The sequence below is a fragment of the Ranitomeya variabilis genome, chromosome 5 (genome assembly GCF_051348905.1).
Source record: "Ranitomeya variabilis isolate aRanVar5 chromosome 5, aRanVar5.hap1, whole genome shotgun sequence".
Taxonomy (NCBI): Eukaryota; Metazoa; Chordata; class Amphibia; order Anura; family Dendrobatidae; genus Ranitomeya; species Ranitomeya variabilis.
Window position 1 is genome coordinate 491,860,410 of NC_135236.1, and position 17,558 is coordinate 491,877,967.

General features: G+C 40.6%; 1 protein-coding gene across 7 annotated transcripts in view; it reads left to right on the forward strand.

Annotated features, from left to right (window-relative positions):
- The window catches only part of MYBPC1 (myosin binding protein C1), a 184,243-nt gene that overhangs the window by 20,921 nt on the left and 145,764 nt on the right, over window positions 1-17,558 (forward strand). For all 7 annotated transcript variants that reach the window (XM_077265603.1, XM_077265605.1, XM_077265607.1 and 4 more), the window contains exons 2-3: window positions 11,344-11,586; window positions 15,594-15,641. In XM_077265603.1, the coding sequence (XP_077121718.1) occupies window positions 11,344-11,586; window positions 15,594-15,641 (291 nt within the window). The remainder of the gene's footprint in view (window positions 1-11,343; window positions 11,587-15,593; window positions 15,642-17,558) is intronic.

The window sequence follows — 17,558 nt, forward strand, 5'->3', positions numbered from 1 at the left end:
TGGCAAGAGAACATAGCATAAGCATATATAGGAACTAGCTCTTGGAAGATGGGAACTGAGCCGACCATGAACCAAACCTAACGCACAACCAGCAGTGGCCGGGTAGCATGCCCACGCCGATTCCAGACGCCCAGCACCAGCCGGAGGACCAAATAAAACTAGCAGAGGAAAATATTAGTCCTAGCTCACCTCCAGAGAAATACCCCGAAAGGAGACAGAGGCCCCCCACATGCATTGGCGGCGAGTTGAGACGAAATAACAAACGCAGTATGAAAATAGGTTTAGCAAATTTGAGGTCCACTTACTACATAGCAGAAGACAGAAAGGACACTTTCATGGTCAGCTGAAAACCCTATCCAAAAACACCATCCAGAAATTACTTTAAAACTCTGGCATTAACTCATAACACCAGAGTGGCAATTCCTGTTCACAAGAGCTTTCCAGACACAGTAACGAAACTACAGCTGTGAACTGGAACAAAAATGCAAAAACAAACATGGACAAGAGTCCAACTTATCTAGTAGTTGTCTAGGAGCAGGAACAAGCACAGAGAGGCTTCTGATAACATTGTTGACCGGCAAGCAACTAACAGAGCAGCAAGGTTATATAGCGACTCCCACATCTTGATGGGAACAGGTGAACAGAGAAGATGAAGACACCAGTTCAATTCCACCAGTAGCCACCGGGGGAGCCCAGAATCCAAATTCACAACAGGCGCCTCAGGTCCGGTACAGCGCCTCCCATCTTCATTCCATGACGTCCTCTTCAGGTCTTCACACCGTGGCTCTGGCGCAGGCGTACTTTGTCTGCCCTGTTGAGGGCAGAGCAAAGTACTGCAGTGCGCAGGCGCCGGAAAGGTCAGAGAGGCCCGGCGCCTGCGCACTGCAGTACTTTGCTCTGCCCTCAACAGGGCAGACAAAGTACGCCTGCGCTGGAGCTGCGGCGTGAAGACCAGAAGAGGACGTCATGAATGAAGATAGGAGGCGCTGGAGCAGACCTGAGACGCCCATTTGACCAGACCGCAGCGGGACCGCCCCTGGGTGAGTATAATATAAAGTCTTTTTCTCCTCTTTCAGGATACATCGGGGGCTTATCTACAGCATTACAGAATGCTGTAGATAAGCCCCTGATGACGGTGAGCTTACCTCACCATCGATTTTGGGGGTGACAGGTTCCCTTTAACTTCAAAGTATGTTGTTCAATCAATATCGGGTTCAAAAAATTATGGGAAATAAAATATGTAAACTATATTTATTTTTATACATTACTTAAAAAATGAAAAAACAATAATAAAAAGCAATAAAAAAGTCATAATTATCCAAAATGGTACTTATAAAACAACAGTTCTCTCATTCAGAACCTCTCACATAGCTCTATCAACAATAAAACTTGAAAAGTTATAGGACAAACCAGATTTAAGAAAAAAGCTCAATTTTTTTTAAAAGCAATAAAATGGAAAAAAGCTCTATTAATTTGGTACCACCACAACAGCACTGATATTCAATATCAAGTTTCCAGTTCATTTTTACTGCACAGTGAATGCTTTTTAAAACTAAACCCTAAAATCAATGGATGAAGTGCTGTTCATTCATCATTCCACATCACTTGTAAAAACTACAATTTGTCTACAATTTGTCTGGCTAAAATTATTAAAATAATAATTAAAGGTCTTAGAAGAAGGTGTCTGAAAAACAAAATTATAAGAATTAAAACTATCTCAGACAGGAAGGCGTTATTGTACTGCAATTTATTCCCTTTCACCTACATAAATTAACCAACTATAGAATAAATTGTAAAATGCATGTATTGTGCTGAAATTTGGGGAAGTTAGACAGTTTGGGGCTTTACAACTGGACAGATTTCATAGACAGTATAGCAGTACTCAATACCAAACCAAGCAGCTGTGGATACTTGACCTCTCGGCAGCTTGAGAGGCCAAGTATCCACACAAAAGCTTACACATGTAGGGTCTTTCATTACTTGCACTAATTCATTCAGTCATGAGATATGACAGCTGCTGTATGTCTCTACAGTCAGATTAGTTAAAGCATGATTAGTGCAGTTAGATTACTAGGGAATTATGTTTGGTGGTCACACCAATATCAGAGGTCTTTTCTCCCAATGTCTTCTCAAAAATGTAACAAAATTGTTCATATTTAATGGGGACAGCTTTCAATGTAATTATTCAGTATAGTAGAAATGCTATTCTGCATGACCCTCACATAGAAATATCCTCTACCTCAAAGAACATGGTTTGGCCTCGATCAAAGCGATTATTTCAGAATCATAAACTGCTTTGAAAAGTCACAACATTTTGGCACAACGTGTAGTTATGCATAGATTGTGTGACTCTTTGTCGCTTTCAAGCCAAAAAGTTGAGGCATAATGGGGGGTGTGATGCAACAGTTCGTCTAATTCATGACAAGCTGTAGCAAACTTGTCATGCACAGTGTAGGAAAGACTAAGTGCAATATGGAGGGATGAGGGGAAGGGAGCCCAACACTAGGGAAGGGGTGAGTGGAGTCCCCTAGGCAGATCTAAAGTCACCCGGTCTGCCCTAACTGTCCTTATATAGGTTCTGCACCTATCACCGAGCAGGAACCTAATCCCTGCCTGACCCTGGCACTAAGGTCTGCATGGTGAAGGACAGGATAAGCACTAGTCAATCCCTACTACCACTAAAGACAGCGGGGGATAGACAAACAAGGGGAACAATTATCTTCAGTAGACTCAGATGTAACACAGACGTCCTCCAGAAACACGAACGAGGAAGATAGCCAACTGCTATAACTCAAAGACTCAACAGGGGGAAATTGAAATATCACAGGCGATTTCCAGCAGCAGGTTGGGAGTCTATAAACTCCCAGGTCCAGGTGTGTCAATTAGAGCTGTAGAAAGGTTGCCACTGGGTCAAGAGTCAGAAGGGTTAAGAAGGCATCTGCAAGGCCAAACGCAGAGACCTTCTGCTGCTAGATGCAGTGCGACTGTCTGCAGCTTCTGACATACCAGTGACAAAACTACTATGATTGACTGGAGTAAGATTTTTGACCAGGCTCACCCCACTTATTGAATCAGGAGCATCTGACTCCAACACACTCCCTCATGAATACCAGAGTTGTTCAATCCAGTTTTGATGAATCGGGGTCTTAATGTGCACCCTTTTTTGAAGAAAGATGCTCTTCTATACAATCCAATGTTGTTTCAGTAGTGTGACATTCTCCCATAAAGCGCACATGGCAGTAGTCATGGTCAAGGGGTTGCGTTCTTATGCCATGGCACCCCACAAATAAACATTTTCCCTGCCATCAATTTTGTGCTGTGCTGTGTACTCACTTTCAAATCCTATTGCAGAGATGACACAACTTACCCCTTGCATTAAGAAGTGCTGAGTCCTAACACAGTTTGCCAGTAACTGTCCCACCCACCAGTGCTCAAAGTTAGCACAATCCAATCATATGACTGGTTTTATTAGTCCAAGGGTTCTATAAAATGAGGTCTGGTATCTGGTTAGCTTTTATGGGTACCTGCCCAGCTTTTCTCTTGTTTTACTTTTCCCCTTTGTATTTCTCAAAAACCCCTTGGTACCATGGTAGGAAATGTATCCCAATTCCAAGTCTGGCAGCAGATGCTAGTTAGACTTAACACTTATTATTGCATTATCAACCATACTACATGCCTCACCTTATTGAATTGTTTTGTTAATCTTGTCAGAATCTCTAAGAACACTGAAATAAAGTCCTCTTATATAGTGCAATTATAATGGATAAGAGAAGAGATTAACTGTTACAAGACAAACCATTTTTTGAAGAACTATGAATAGCAGTACAAGCAGTACTTTGGCACACTTAATAGACTTGACACAAAATTTCATACCATTAATTTGAAAAGTGTATATCAATTACAGTGTCTGCCATCCTGTCCGCATTGCACAGTTAATGTTTTTTTTCCTCCGCACTGATCTACAGTTTTCTTTCTATGCAAAGATCATAACAGTCCCCAGAACTTTCTTTGGCTTTGCAATTTTTACATGTACATATATGTGTTGCATTGCCAGACAAAATTCCAACCACAGTGCGCCCCCAAATACAATGCCATAAACAGTGTCAGCCAACTAATGGCAGGCATATTGTGTAGCCATAAAATATAAACCATATCATACCCCTGTGTAGTATAAGTCACAGTAGGCAACCCAAAATGTAACCTCAATACTATTTCTAGTCACAATGCTTCAAGTATCATCCACTCGGAATGTGCCACCGAACAGTGGTGGCCGTAACGTTGCTTCCATACATTGTCCATACAGTGTGCATCAATGGTTTCTGACATTGTATACCCAATTCCTGCCTCAATGCCCCTCCCTAAGCTTTCAGACAGTACCGATCTACCCAAGGGCACACAAAGAAATCATGAGGCCAAACAAAAATTCTAATTGATCCATCCTCTCTCCCCCTTCCAAAAATAAATAAACAAATGATTTGCCAGGTTCACAGCACATATGCGCAGTCACAGAGAAGCATACCTCTCAACATTTTAAAGTAATGGAGAGGGACGTGTTGTGGCACGTAAACTGTAATTTTGTCCCTAGTGAAACCACTGAAATGTTCTCATCCATTATTATTTATTCCTTTAATGGGCCCCATAGAGTATGTTGACCACAAAAATATTTCCACACACAGTATGATACCACTACAGTGAATTTCCCCACAGTACCCCCACAAGCAGTTATGATGACCCAACAGTGCACCTAGCAAACTGAGATGCCTCACATTGCCCCAACATGTTATGATACTGCCACATTGTCCCAACAAAACATGATGACCTCATAGTGCCCCAAAAACGTATGATGTTCCCAAAACAGTATGATGTCTCCACAGTGCCCCAAGCAAAGTATGATGCCTCTACAATTCCATAGTATGAAGCCCCTAGAATGCCCCCGGCAGAGTATGATGTCCCCAGTTCCCACACACACACATTATTAGTCCCACACATTGACTTCATTTCTTCATAGTATAATACCCCCAACACAAAGTATTATATATATGGTATGATGCCCCCCCAGAGCACCCCTACAGAGTATGATGGCCCTCATAGCCCCCACACAGAATAATGGGCCAAAAGGCCCTTATATGGTGCCATGTCCTCACAGCCTTCCAGATAGTATGATAGCCTCAAAACCCCAGACACAGTATGATGGTCCCCACAGCTCTAAATACAATACTATGGTCACCCCACAGAAGTCCATAGTTTGTTGGACCCTACAGCCCCCCACACACAGTAAATTGCCATTTCAGTGCACCCCACTATTATGCCCCACACACAGTATGATCCCCTCACACAGTAGGATGACTCCCCACACAGTATGATGCCCTCATTGCCCCTCCCACATATACTTTGATAGCCCCCACAAACCCCCATAACATCCCCACACAGTAGGATGTCTGAAAAAAAAATAAAAATTCCTAAGCCCCATTTATCCAATGCACCACTCGGCTCTGTGCTGTGTGAGGACATAAGTTCCACTCAGCAGGCATGATCTAGTGATATCATTAATTCTGCTATGCTGAGACTCAGACGTGCAGAATGAATGGTTGAACAAGAAACCTATGGATCCCTGTTCCACCGTAATGTTGAACTGTATCTGCAATCTGCAGATATTTTTGAAACTGTAACACCAGATGGGGGTGCGGTGCTGTTCGGCACAAGGCCACCCCCTCCTTTAACTCACAGGTCCCTTAGTGGCCACAAGATCTACCCATGTCCCATCTATTTACCTTTGGATCTGTGCACAAACAGCCCAACTCTGCACTCTTGAAGCCCATTTAGATAATTCAATAAGAACAGGATGCATGATGTCCTCTGCTTCAGGGATGAGTAGATAACCACAAGTCCAAAGTATGGATGTCCAAATTGCAGGAGATAAACACCATGATTATGTGTGTATCGTTTTACTATTTTATTTTTGAAGATGAAAAAACTCTTTCACCCCTGAAAGGCGTTATCTGGGACTTTAAGACGTTTTTGTGATGATGCTAAGAACTTACAGGCAGTTACACACTATGTTCCAAATTATTATGCAAATGATATTTTTCTCGGATTTTCCTAAATGGTCGGTCCAAATGACAGTCAGTCTAATAAAAGTCATCACCCTTTAGAGTATACATCAAATTTTATTGAAGAAACCTCCCAATAATAACAGCATAATCTCCAAAATTAATAAAACCTCAAAATGCACTGTTCCAAATTATTAGGCACAGTAGAATTTCTAGACATTTGATATGTTTTAACCTATTTCTGACCTCAGACGGGATAATACGTCCGAGGTCAGATACCGTGCTTTGATGCAGGCCTGCTGTGAGCGCTACCCTGTGGTCGGCGCTCATAGCACACCTGAATTTCTGCTGCATAACAGCGATCTGGTGAATTAAAAAAAATTTGAAAAAATTAAAAAATATATAAAAGTTTAAATCACCCCCCTTTTGCCCCATTCAAAATAAATCAATAAAAAAAAAATCAAACCTACACATATTTGGTATCGCCGCGTTCAGAATCGCCCGATCTATCAATAAAAAAAGCATTAACCTGATCGCTAAACAGCTTAGTGAGAAAAAAATTTGAAACGCCAGAATTACGTTTTTTTTGTCGCCGCGACATTGCATTAAAATGCAATAACGGGCGATCAAAAGAACGTATCTGCACTGAAATGGTATCATTAAAAACGCCAGGTAGGCACGCAAAAAATAAGCCCACACCCGACCCCAGATCTTGAAAAATGGAGACGCTATGGGTATCGGAAAATGGCACAATTTTTTTTTTTTTTTAGCAAAGTTTGGAATTTTTTTTCACCACTTAGATAAAAAATAACCTAGTCATGTTAGGTGTCTATGAACTCATAATGACCTGGAGAATCATAATGGCAGGTCATTTTTAGCATTTAGTGAACCTAGCAAAAAAGCCAAACAAAAAACAAGTGTGGGATTGCACTTTTTTTGCCATTTCACCGCACTTGGAATTTGTTTCCCGTTTTCTAGTACACGACGTGCTAAAACCAATGATGTCGTTCAAAAGTGCATCTTGTCCCGCAAAAAATAAGCCCTCATATCGCCATATTGACGGAAAAATAAAAAAGTTATGGCTCTGGGAAGGAGGGGAGCGAAAAGCGAACACGGAAAAACAGAAAATCCCAAGGTCATGAAGGGGTTAAAGAACTGAAAATGCTCATTTGTGGAATTTGCAGCATTAAGAGGTCACATTCAGTGAACAAAAAAGCTATTTAACTCCAAAACATCCTAACAGGCCAAGTTACATGTTAACATAGGACACTTCTCTGATATCACTTTCACAATTCTTGCATCCATTGAACTTGTGAGTTTTTGGAGGGTTTCTGCTTGTATTTCTTTGCATGAAGTCAGAATAGCCTCCCAGAGCTGCTACTTTGATGTGAACTGCCTCCCACCCTCATAGATCTTTTGCTTGATGAAACTCCAAAAGTTCTCTATAGGGTTGAGGTCAGGGGAAGATGGTGGCCACACCATGAGTTTATCTCCTTTTATGCCCATAGCAACCAATGACTCAGAGGTATTCTTTGCAGCATGAGATGGTGCATTGTCATGCATGAAGATGATTTTGCTCCTCAAGGCATGTTTCTGCTTTTTATACCATGGAAGAAAGTTGTTAGTCAGAAACTCTATATACTTTGCAGAGATCATTTTCACATCTTCAGGAACTTTAAAGGACCCTACCAGCTGTTTCCCCATGATTCCATCCCAAAACATGACTCCTCCACATCCTTGCTGACGTTGCAGCCTTGTTGGGACATGGTGGCCATCCACCAACCATCCACTACTCCATCCATCTGGACCATCCAGGGTTGCTCGACACTCATCAGTAAACAAGACTGTTTGAAAATTAGTCTTCATGTATGTCTGGGCCCACTACAACCGTTTCTGCTTGTGAACACTGTTTAGGCGTGGCAGAATAGTAGGTTTATGAACCAAAGCAAGCCTTTGTAGGATCCTACACCTTGAGGTTCGAGGGACTCCAGAGGCATCAGCGGCTACAAATATCTGTTTGCTGGTTTGTAATGGCTTTTTAGCAGCTACTCTCTTTATCCGATGAACTTGCCTGGCAGAAACCTTCCTCATTATGCCTTTTTCAGCACGAACACGACTGTGCTCATATTCAGCTACAAATCTCTTAACAGTAAGATGATCACGCTTAAATTTTCAAGAAATATGTAATGTTTTCATCCCTTGACCAAGGCATTGCACTATTTGATGCTTTTCGGCAGCAGAGAGATCCTTTTTCTTTCCCATGTTACGTGAAAACTGTGGCCTGCTTAATAATGTGGAACATCATTTTTAAGTAGTTTTCCTTTAATTAGAATCACCTGGAAAACTAATTATCACATGTGTTTAAGATTGATTTCAGTGATCCATTGAGCACTGAGACACAATGCCATCCATGAGTTTATTTGAAAAACAAAACAATTAAATCGTTTTGACACTTAAATCCAATTTGCATAATAACTTGGAACACAGTGTAGTTGCCTTGCGACAATCTATTCTGGTTCAGAGCATTCACTGATCTCTCCTCCTGATGATTCTTCTTCTTTTCGGTGACATCGCATCAACAGAGTAACTTCTTCTCTTACACTCTGCTCTGTTGATGTGGCATCAATGCTGACGTCATGCTGAGTGACAGGTGGCTCCCCACTGCCTAATTGCGGGGATGCGGCTGTCAATCAGCAGGATGTTGGCAGTGATAACTTATCAACAGAGCAGACCAGAAGAGAAAGAGCTGCCCCACTGATGTGAGGTAAAATAAGGCCAGAGAATCACCTCCTGAACCAAGAGAGATGTTGCGGGGTAGAACAGGCAGGTATTTGGCAACTACCTTCTGGTTTGTTCTTAGACCCATCACAAAAAAAACTCCTAACAACCCCCTAAGGCCATGTTCACACGCTGCGGTTTTTACCGCGGAACCGCCGCGATTTTGATGCTGCGGGTCCGCAGCAGTTTCCATAGCGTTTACATTAACATGTAAACCCTATGGAAACCGCAAACCGCAGTGCACATGCTGCGGGAAAAACCGCGCAGAAAAGCAGCGGTTTAAAACCCGCAGCATGTCACTTCTTTGTGCAGAATCGCTGCGATTCTGCACCCATAGGAATGCATTGAACCGCTTACTTCCCGCATGGGGCTGTGCCCACGTTGCGGGAAGTAAGCGGATAATGTGCGGGTGGTACCCGGGGTGGAGGAGAGGAGACTCTCCTCCAGGCCCTGGGAACCATAAAATAGTGTAAAAAAAAGAATTAAAATAAAAAATGAAGCTATACTCACCTCTCAGCGCTGCCCGCGGCCATCCGGTCTCAGTTGCTGTGCCGAACAGGACCTGTGGTGACGTCGCGGTCACATGACCGTGATGACGCCGCGGTCACATGACCGTGACGTCACGAAGGTCCTTGTCGGCACAGCCGCTTGCAGCGCCGGGGAGATCGCGACGTCAGAGGGTGAGTATAGCCAATTTTTATTATTTTTTACATTACTATTGATGCTGCATATTGCTGCATATTGCTGCATATGCAGCATCAATAGTACAGCAGTAATCCCGCAGCGGAAACCGCGGAACAAACCGCGATAAATCTGCAGGGATAACCACAGCGGTTTTGCCCTGCAGATTTTCAATTCCGCTGCGGGATTAACCCGCAGAGGAACCCGCAGCGTGTGAACATGGCCTTAAGGAGCTATTTTCTACCTTCAGGACAATTATTTTCATTATTTTGCTTCAAGACCCATAGCTGTTTAATTGTTCAGTCTACAGAGCCATATCAAGACTTAAAACCTACAAGAGAAAAAAGTAAGCAAAAACCCTGATGGAACTAAGTAAAAAAGCAAAAGTGCATTTAAATAACACAGAGTTTTTAGTAATACTGTTTTTTGATAAAAAAAAAATAGCAGAAAAGCCATCCCACCTCGTGAAGGTAACTCTGATCGGGACAGTCCTACACTGTCTAATATTAAAACCTTACCATGTGTCAATGTTGACCTCAGTGTCAATAAGGGCAGACAAAAGGACTGGGCCCAACCAGTGAAACACTAGACTGTGGAAGCCTTATATATAATCTCTAGCTCAGAAACAGGGAGGCCGCAGCCTGGCTTGCACAGAATGCAACAATACAGAGAAAAAAAAACACAAAAATTGAGCTGAACTTGAGTTGGTACACATGCAGAGGTTAAATGCATGTTCACATTGGCCACAACATATTAAAACCTACAAGAGAAAAAAGTAAGCAAAAACCCTGATGTAACTAAGTAAAAAAGCAAAAAATGCATTTAAATAACACAAAGTTTTTAGTAATACTGTTTTTTGATCAAAAAATAGCACAAAAGCCATATCAAGACTTAGTTGCATGTTTAATGGTATCATGTTGGCTTACATGATGTGTTGAAGGAGTTTTATTATTTGTTTGGGGGTTAGGGTTATTATTTGCATGATGAGTTGATGTTTCATTAATACCATTTTTAATATTATTTTTTTTCTATGTAAAATTTTGCAATAATGAATTTATATTACAAACTTCTAGTTCATAAATTGATGGCTTTACTTGGTCAGTCTTGAAAAGTAAATAGAAGGATATGGTTCACTAATATTGTTGGTGTGGTTTAGTAGTAGTGGGAATGGCCTGCAACTCTTTGACAGATTTATTAATATTAAAGTCATAAAACAGTACAAAATCTATGCTTGCACATAGAAGACATAGATTTTTTTGTGACTTTAGAATAGTCTAAAATATAATTGATAATTAATTAAGATGTATAAATCGTAAACTAAATTTGAAGCAATTTATTCCAACAAACTTTTTTAAGCTGTAGTTTGAAAGTCAGTCTTAATAAACGTGGGAAAAAATGCACTCATCATGGAGTTTTTTTGATTACATATTCCAATGGAGATGAAATAGATTGACATTTAAATAGTTTACTGTTCCACGCAAATTGTCCTTGCATAACAATAAAAAAGACAAGCTAAAATTAATACATTCATATAAATGCATACTAACAACTCTCATTATAACAATTTTTGTCACAAAGATCACAAGACAAGGAGCGTTTATATAGAACAACCCTGTCTGAGCTACCCGGTAATTACATCAGGGTATCTATCAGAATAGCCGCCATGAAAAAGTGAATTTGGCACTTGTCTATGCTGCACCTGTCATAAAGACTAATAGAGCAGACAATCCTCTTGACGCTTATATCATCTAAATATAGTACTGAAAAAAAGCTTGTGAAAACACAGCTCTGTCCCTTCTGTAGGCAAGACAAGGTCTTTCTTTTTATATTTCAGGATCTACTTTCACTGACCAACAAAAGACTGTTCATGTAGCAGGTGGAAGTAGAACTGAGATCACAAGCCAGACGGTCAAGACTGGGGTGCAACTGAAATGGCAGCAGGACGGAAAAACAGAAAAAACAGTCAGCCAAACAGAGCACACAAAGCGTACAGTAATCGTTGATAATAAAGTCACCCATCAGGAGGAGTTTTCAGTTGTGAGAGGAGACGCTAAAGCAAAAGCTGGCTTTAAAGAAGGTATGGAATGGATACAATCCAAAACACATATTTGTAAAAAAAAAAAAGTACCGGTGCACTTTTTGTGGTTATATCTGCAAAAAAAACCTCCCCAGCCTTCTTAAAGAGGTTGTCCTGGGAAATAAGAAAGGATGGTTTACCTAAAGAACTGAACCAGAGAGCAAGCCACCTCTATCACGTGCCAACACAAAGAGAGGGTATAGAAGCCCTCTATAGATAGATAGATAGATAGATATGGGATAGACAGATAGATAGATAAATAGATAGATAGATAGATAGATAGATAGATAGATAGATATGGGATAGATAGATAGATAGATAGATAGATAGATAGATAGATAGATAGATAGATAGATATGGGATAGATAGATAGATAGATAGATAGATAGGGGATAGATAGATAGATAGATAGATAGATAGATAGATATGGGATAGATAGATAGATAGATAGATAGATAGATAGATAGATAGATATGGGATAGATAGATAGATAGATAGATAGATAGATAGATAGATATGGGATAGATAGATAGATAGATAGATAGATAGATAGATATGGGATAGATAGATAGATAGATAGATAGATAGATAGATAGATAGATAGATATGGAATAGATAGATAGATAGATAGATAGATAGATAGATAGATAGATAGATAGATATGGGATAGATAGATAGATAGATAGATAGATAGATAGATAGATAGATATGGGATAGATAGATAGATAGATAGATAGATAGATAGATAGATAGTTTTTTGGACAGACACAACCCTTTTATTAGCGTTCTTAAAATTACCATCCAACTGTTATTCCATGAATGCCTTCTAAAGATCTTAAGGTTGCAGTTGCTGAGAAGCTTTTTAGACAGGGGCCATCATATGATTTACTAAATATCCACATCATCTTTGGCCCCGAGGTTTGTATGATTTCTGACTTACCAGCGGTGAATTCTCTCATCAGCACCATTAGATTAGCTGTAGGTCAGAATGGTGAACATTGGCAAAGACTATATCTCTCTGTAGCTATTGATTTTAACAAGATACTTTGTAATACTTCATTTTGCCTGTGGAGGCACTGCAGAGAAAATGAGCACATAATTTTCGAGCAGCAGGAAACCCTTTAGTTAGGTTCTTAAGCATCACAATATAGTATGCAAAAGCATCAGATATAATAATATAACAAAACTAATATACGTATTATAATAAACAACCAAAATGGCAAAGCTTTATATAGCACGGAGTAATGTAAGGTCAGGTTACAAAGTGTAGGTATAGCGCTGAAAATGAATACCAGATTTGTAACATTTAGGCTGGGGCTAGACTATGACTTTGACAAGTCTCTGCACTGGGACCCACACCACACTGACAGTTATCATCTACCTCCTGTAATTGTAGGGTTCATTTCAACATCAGAAAGATTCAGATATGGCAGGTTTTTCTCCATTGTGGATTATGTTGTAAGCCCACCCTGTGTGAAGTTCTGATTTTGCAGTAGGTTAACAAAAAGTAAAATCTGTGGCAAATTTATGTAAGCTTGTGTAATTTTTAAGTTCTAAGATTTGAAGTGGTTTTCCAGTATCAAGTTTTATCTTCCGTACCTCTAAAACAACAAACATAGATGTACTCACCTTTCCTGGGTCCAGCACCGCCTCTCCGCTGCTGCTTCTGTCTCTGTTTACTAGCTGTAACGGTGGCATGTATTTTGAGGAAAGTCTCATCACAACAAGGAGCAACCATGGCTCAACCTCCTACCCAGCCAAAGAAACAATGTTACATACAACTGGATAGTGGAAACCCCCTTTAAGCTTGGAAAAATAAAGTACATAGCCATAAATTCCTCCAAATAAAAGTGTGGAGATTCCAAGATGCTGTACCATTATGAAGACAGAAATGTAACACTGTGTTCGCATTACTGCGAGACTGCTGCACGTGACGTGTGCACACAAAATCATGCCTTATCCTGCCATTATGCCATGGCACATGTAGCGTAGCTATAAGTGGCCAATATGCTGACAGCAGTAAGGTTTAGGTAAGCGTGTTCACAGTGTCACCACAGATAAACTAACATACTGCTGTCAGCATCACGCTGACACTACTTGTCACACCTTGTTACCACATGGCAGCCCATGACAGCACTTTCTTTAGTGTCAAACCAGGAAGTAATGACTATTTCTGAAATAACATGAAAAGAGAAAATTACAGAAAAACACAAAAATGTATAACAGCCTAAAAATATTCTGCTACAAACTACTGCTGTTATTGAGCCCTTTTTAATCAATGGAAACATTAGGAAATTTTAGTCATTAGAGCGTGGAAAGTCCTAAAGAAAAGCAATGAAGCGGTGGTGTGCATGCACAGACATTGTTCTATTCCGAAGGAGCATTTAACCCCTTAGTGACCAGGCCAAATTTTTTAAAATCTGATCGGTGTCCCTTTAGGTGGTAATAACTCTGGAACACTTCAACAATTGGGACTGTTTTTTCTGTGATCTGAGAACTAATCTGGGCATTTTATTTAATGATAAGCAGATCAATTGGCATAAATAACTTTTCAGCGATGGCACCATAAAGCAGTAAAAAAAATCCAACAAAGCCGAATGACTTTTCTGCCGATATCTGCCTTCAGCTGGCATCTCTCAAAATCATTCTGGTCATAAAATAGAAACCAAGAGAAAAAACCTTCACTAGAAGACAAAAAATATTAGTAAAATATAATAAAGTTTATTGAAGACAAACATACATAAATATAAAAACATGATAATGGCCACCAGTGCAGAAAAAATGGTGGGACAACACGGGTCAGACTCAGTAACAGTATATATAATATAATGTAAACACTGTTATTGCACAGCCCAGGGTAATATATTCATAATAAATAACCGTACACAAAATACATAATGAGAAGTAATAAAGTGCAACTGTGCAATAGTGCAAGTGCTATGTTCAGCTAATCTAAACTAGTGCAATGTAATGCACATATTAAACTAGAGAGCACTACAACCTGGGCTGGAAAATCTAACACAAAAACAGATTCAAAATATATACACTTTAAGCATAGATAAATAAACAGTATATAAGTATAGTTACCACTAGAATAGACCCGGGGACCCACCACACCCGACGCGCGTTTCGCATGGAAATGCTTCGTCCAGGGGTGTTTTTTGGTCATAAAATAGCATCAACGGTTGCCAGAAAATGGACAAAAATCACCTTTTCACCAGATTTACTCCTTAACACATTACGTAATGTAGTACAGTTGTGGGCAATCATGTATTAGTGTGTCCAGTGTGCAAGTTAGGGCTATAGTGTGGCGTGTACTGTATTTATCAGCCTTCTCTACAACTGTTAAAGAGGTTGGTTGGCAAACGAGATGTATTACCAAGCCACAGGTTGGTGATACTTCTTCTCATTGGCAGTCTCATTGCTGGGTTCCATATCATCTCAAGAATGAAGGTCTGCCCATACAATGCCCTAGGCGCTGACAGCACTGGCCAGAGATCTCAGTAGGGAGAGTAGGTCACTGAAACAAGAGTGATTTGCCAGTTCAACCCAGGAGGCAGGACACCTGCAAGTGCATTAGACGACCACAAAGCACTTGCAGCTCATTTGCATATTATGTCTCAAAAACTGCAAAATTAATTTCTATAAGCATGGTAGCAATTTAATCAGCATGAAAGTCCCTGCCATTAGTTTGAGATATAAAATCCTCATGTCAGGTTCCCTTTACAGGATTAAGTATTGGTTTTGGCAGTGGTTTACCAAATGACATTACACCTATCACATGAATTTAATTATATTTTATGTCACATATATAAAATGAGAGAAATGTGTCTAGTTTGATCTTTGGACTATGAATTGAAACAGTTTCTGTTTTTCTAAAGATAATAGTTATTAGTTATGTATAAAATGCTTTGTCATAATATAATCTTATGAAGTCACGATAACATATTTTGCTGAATATAAGAGCATTTCTATGTTTTAAGATGATAAACTTTTATTTGTTGCAGAGGGAAAACTTAGAGAGAGCACTGTGATTCCACCACCTCCTGGAGAAGGTCAGTGTACCTGAAAAATGCTGTTGAAATCAGTTGCTTTTCAACAAGTGGTTTGGAGACTTTACTGCATTACACAGCCCCATCGCTCCTACAATACATTCAATGATTTTATTGGGAAAAACTGGTTGATTTTTCTCCTTTAGTAATTATTTCAGTACTAGATGGTGGCCCGATTCTAACGCATCGGGTATTCTAGAATATGTATGTATGTATATAGCAGCCACATAGTATATAGCACAGGCCACGTAGTATATAGGAGCCATGTAGTATATAGCAGACAAATACTACGTGGCCTGTGCTATATACTATGTGGCTGCTATATACATACATACATATTGTAGAATACCCGCTGCGTTAATACAGGACACGCAGTATATAACAGTGGCCACGCAGTATATAACACAGCCCACGCAATATATAGCAGCCACGCAGTATATAGCACAGCCCTCGCAGTATATAACACTGGCCAAGTAATATATAGCACAGCCCACGCAGTATATAGCAGCCACGCAGCATATAGCACAGCCCTCGCAGTATATAACACTGGCCATGTAATATATAGCACAGCCCCCGCAGTATATAACACTGGCCACGTAATATATAGCACAGCCCCCGCAGTATATAACACTGGCCAAGTAATATATAGCACAGCCCACGCAGTATATAGCACAGTCCTCGCAGTATATAACACTGGCCATGTAATATATATCACAGCCCCCGCAGTATATAACACTGGCCACGTAATATATAGCACAGCCCGCGCAGTATATAGCAGCCACACAGTATATAGCACAGCCCCCGCAGTATATAACACTAACCACATAATATATAACACAGCCCATGCACAGCCCACGCAGTACATAGCAGCCACGCAGTATTTAGCACAGCCCCCGCAGTATATAACACTGGCCACGTAATATATAACAGCCCACGCAGTATATAGCAGCCACGCAGTATATAACATAGCCACGTTAGTATATAGCACAGAGATGTAGTATATAACAGAGCCCACGCAGTATGTAACACAGGCCACGTAGTATATAGCAATGTGGGCACTATATGCGTGGTTAAAAAAGACTTAAAATAAAAAATAAATATATACTCACCCTCCGAAGGCCCCTTGAAGTCCTGGCGCCGGTGTGCGGTGCACGCGGCAGCTTCCGGTCCCAGTGTTGATATGCGCGCAGGACCTGTGATGACATCGCGGTCACATGACCGTGACGTCAAGGAAGGGCCTTCTTGCATAGCATCCTTGGCACCGGAACCTGCCGCTTTCACTGGCAAGGACGGCGCGACGTCGGAGGGTGAGAATAACCTTTTTTTTATTATTCTTATTTGTAACATTAGATCTTTTTACTATTGATACTGCATACGCAGCATCAATAGTAAAAACTTGGTCACACAGGGTTAATAGCTGCGTAACTGGAGTGCGTTATACCGCGCTCCGGTAACGCTGGCATTAACCCTGTGTGAGAGCTGACTGGAGGGGAGTATGGAGCAGGCACTGACTGCAGGGAGGAAAGAGTGGCCATTTTGCCGCCGGACTGTGTTCGTCGCTGATTGGTTGTGGCAATGGTCGTGGGCGTTTTGCCACGACCAATCAGCGACTTGGATTTCCATGACAGAGGCCGCGACCAATGAATATCCGCGACAGACAGAAAGAAAGAAAGACAGAAGGACAGACGGAAGTGACCCTTAGACAATTATATAGTAGATTTGCACATCAGATATATTAACACTGCAAAAGCAAGGTTTGCCGTGAACTAGTATAGTACTATAGATTTTTTTTGTTTCAAAATATTAACTTCCTCCATGTGTTTTTAAAAAATTTAGTTCATAAAATGGTTATTGAACTTCCTCACTGTTAGCCTTTGTACAGGCTTAAAGGGGTTATCCAGGACTTTTATTACTTATGTG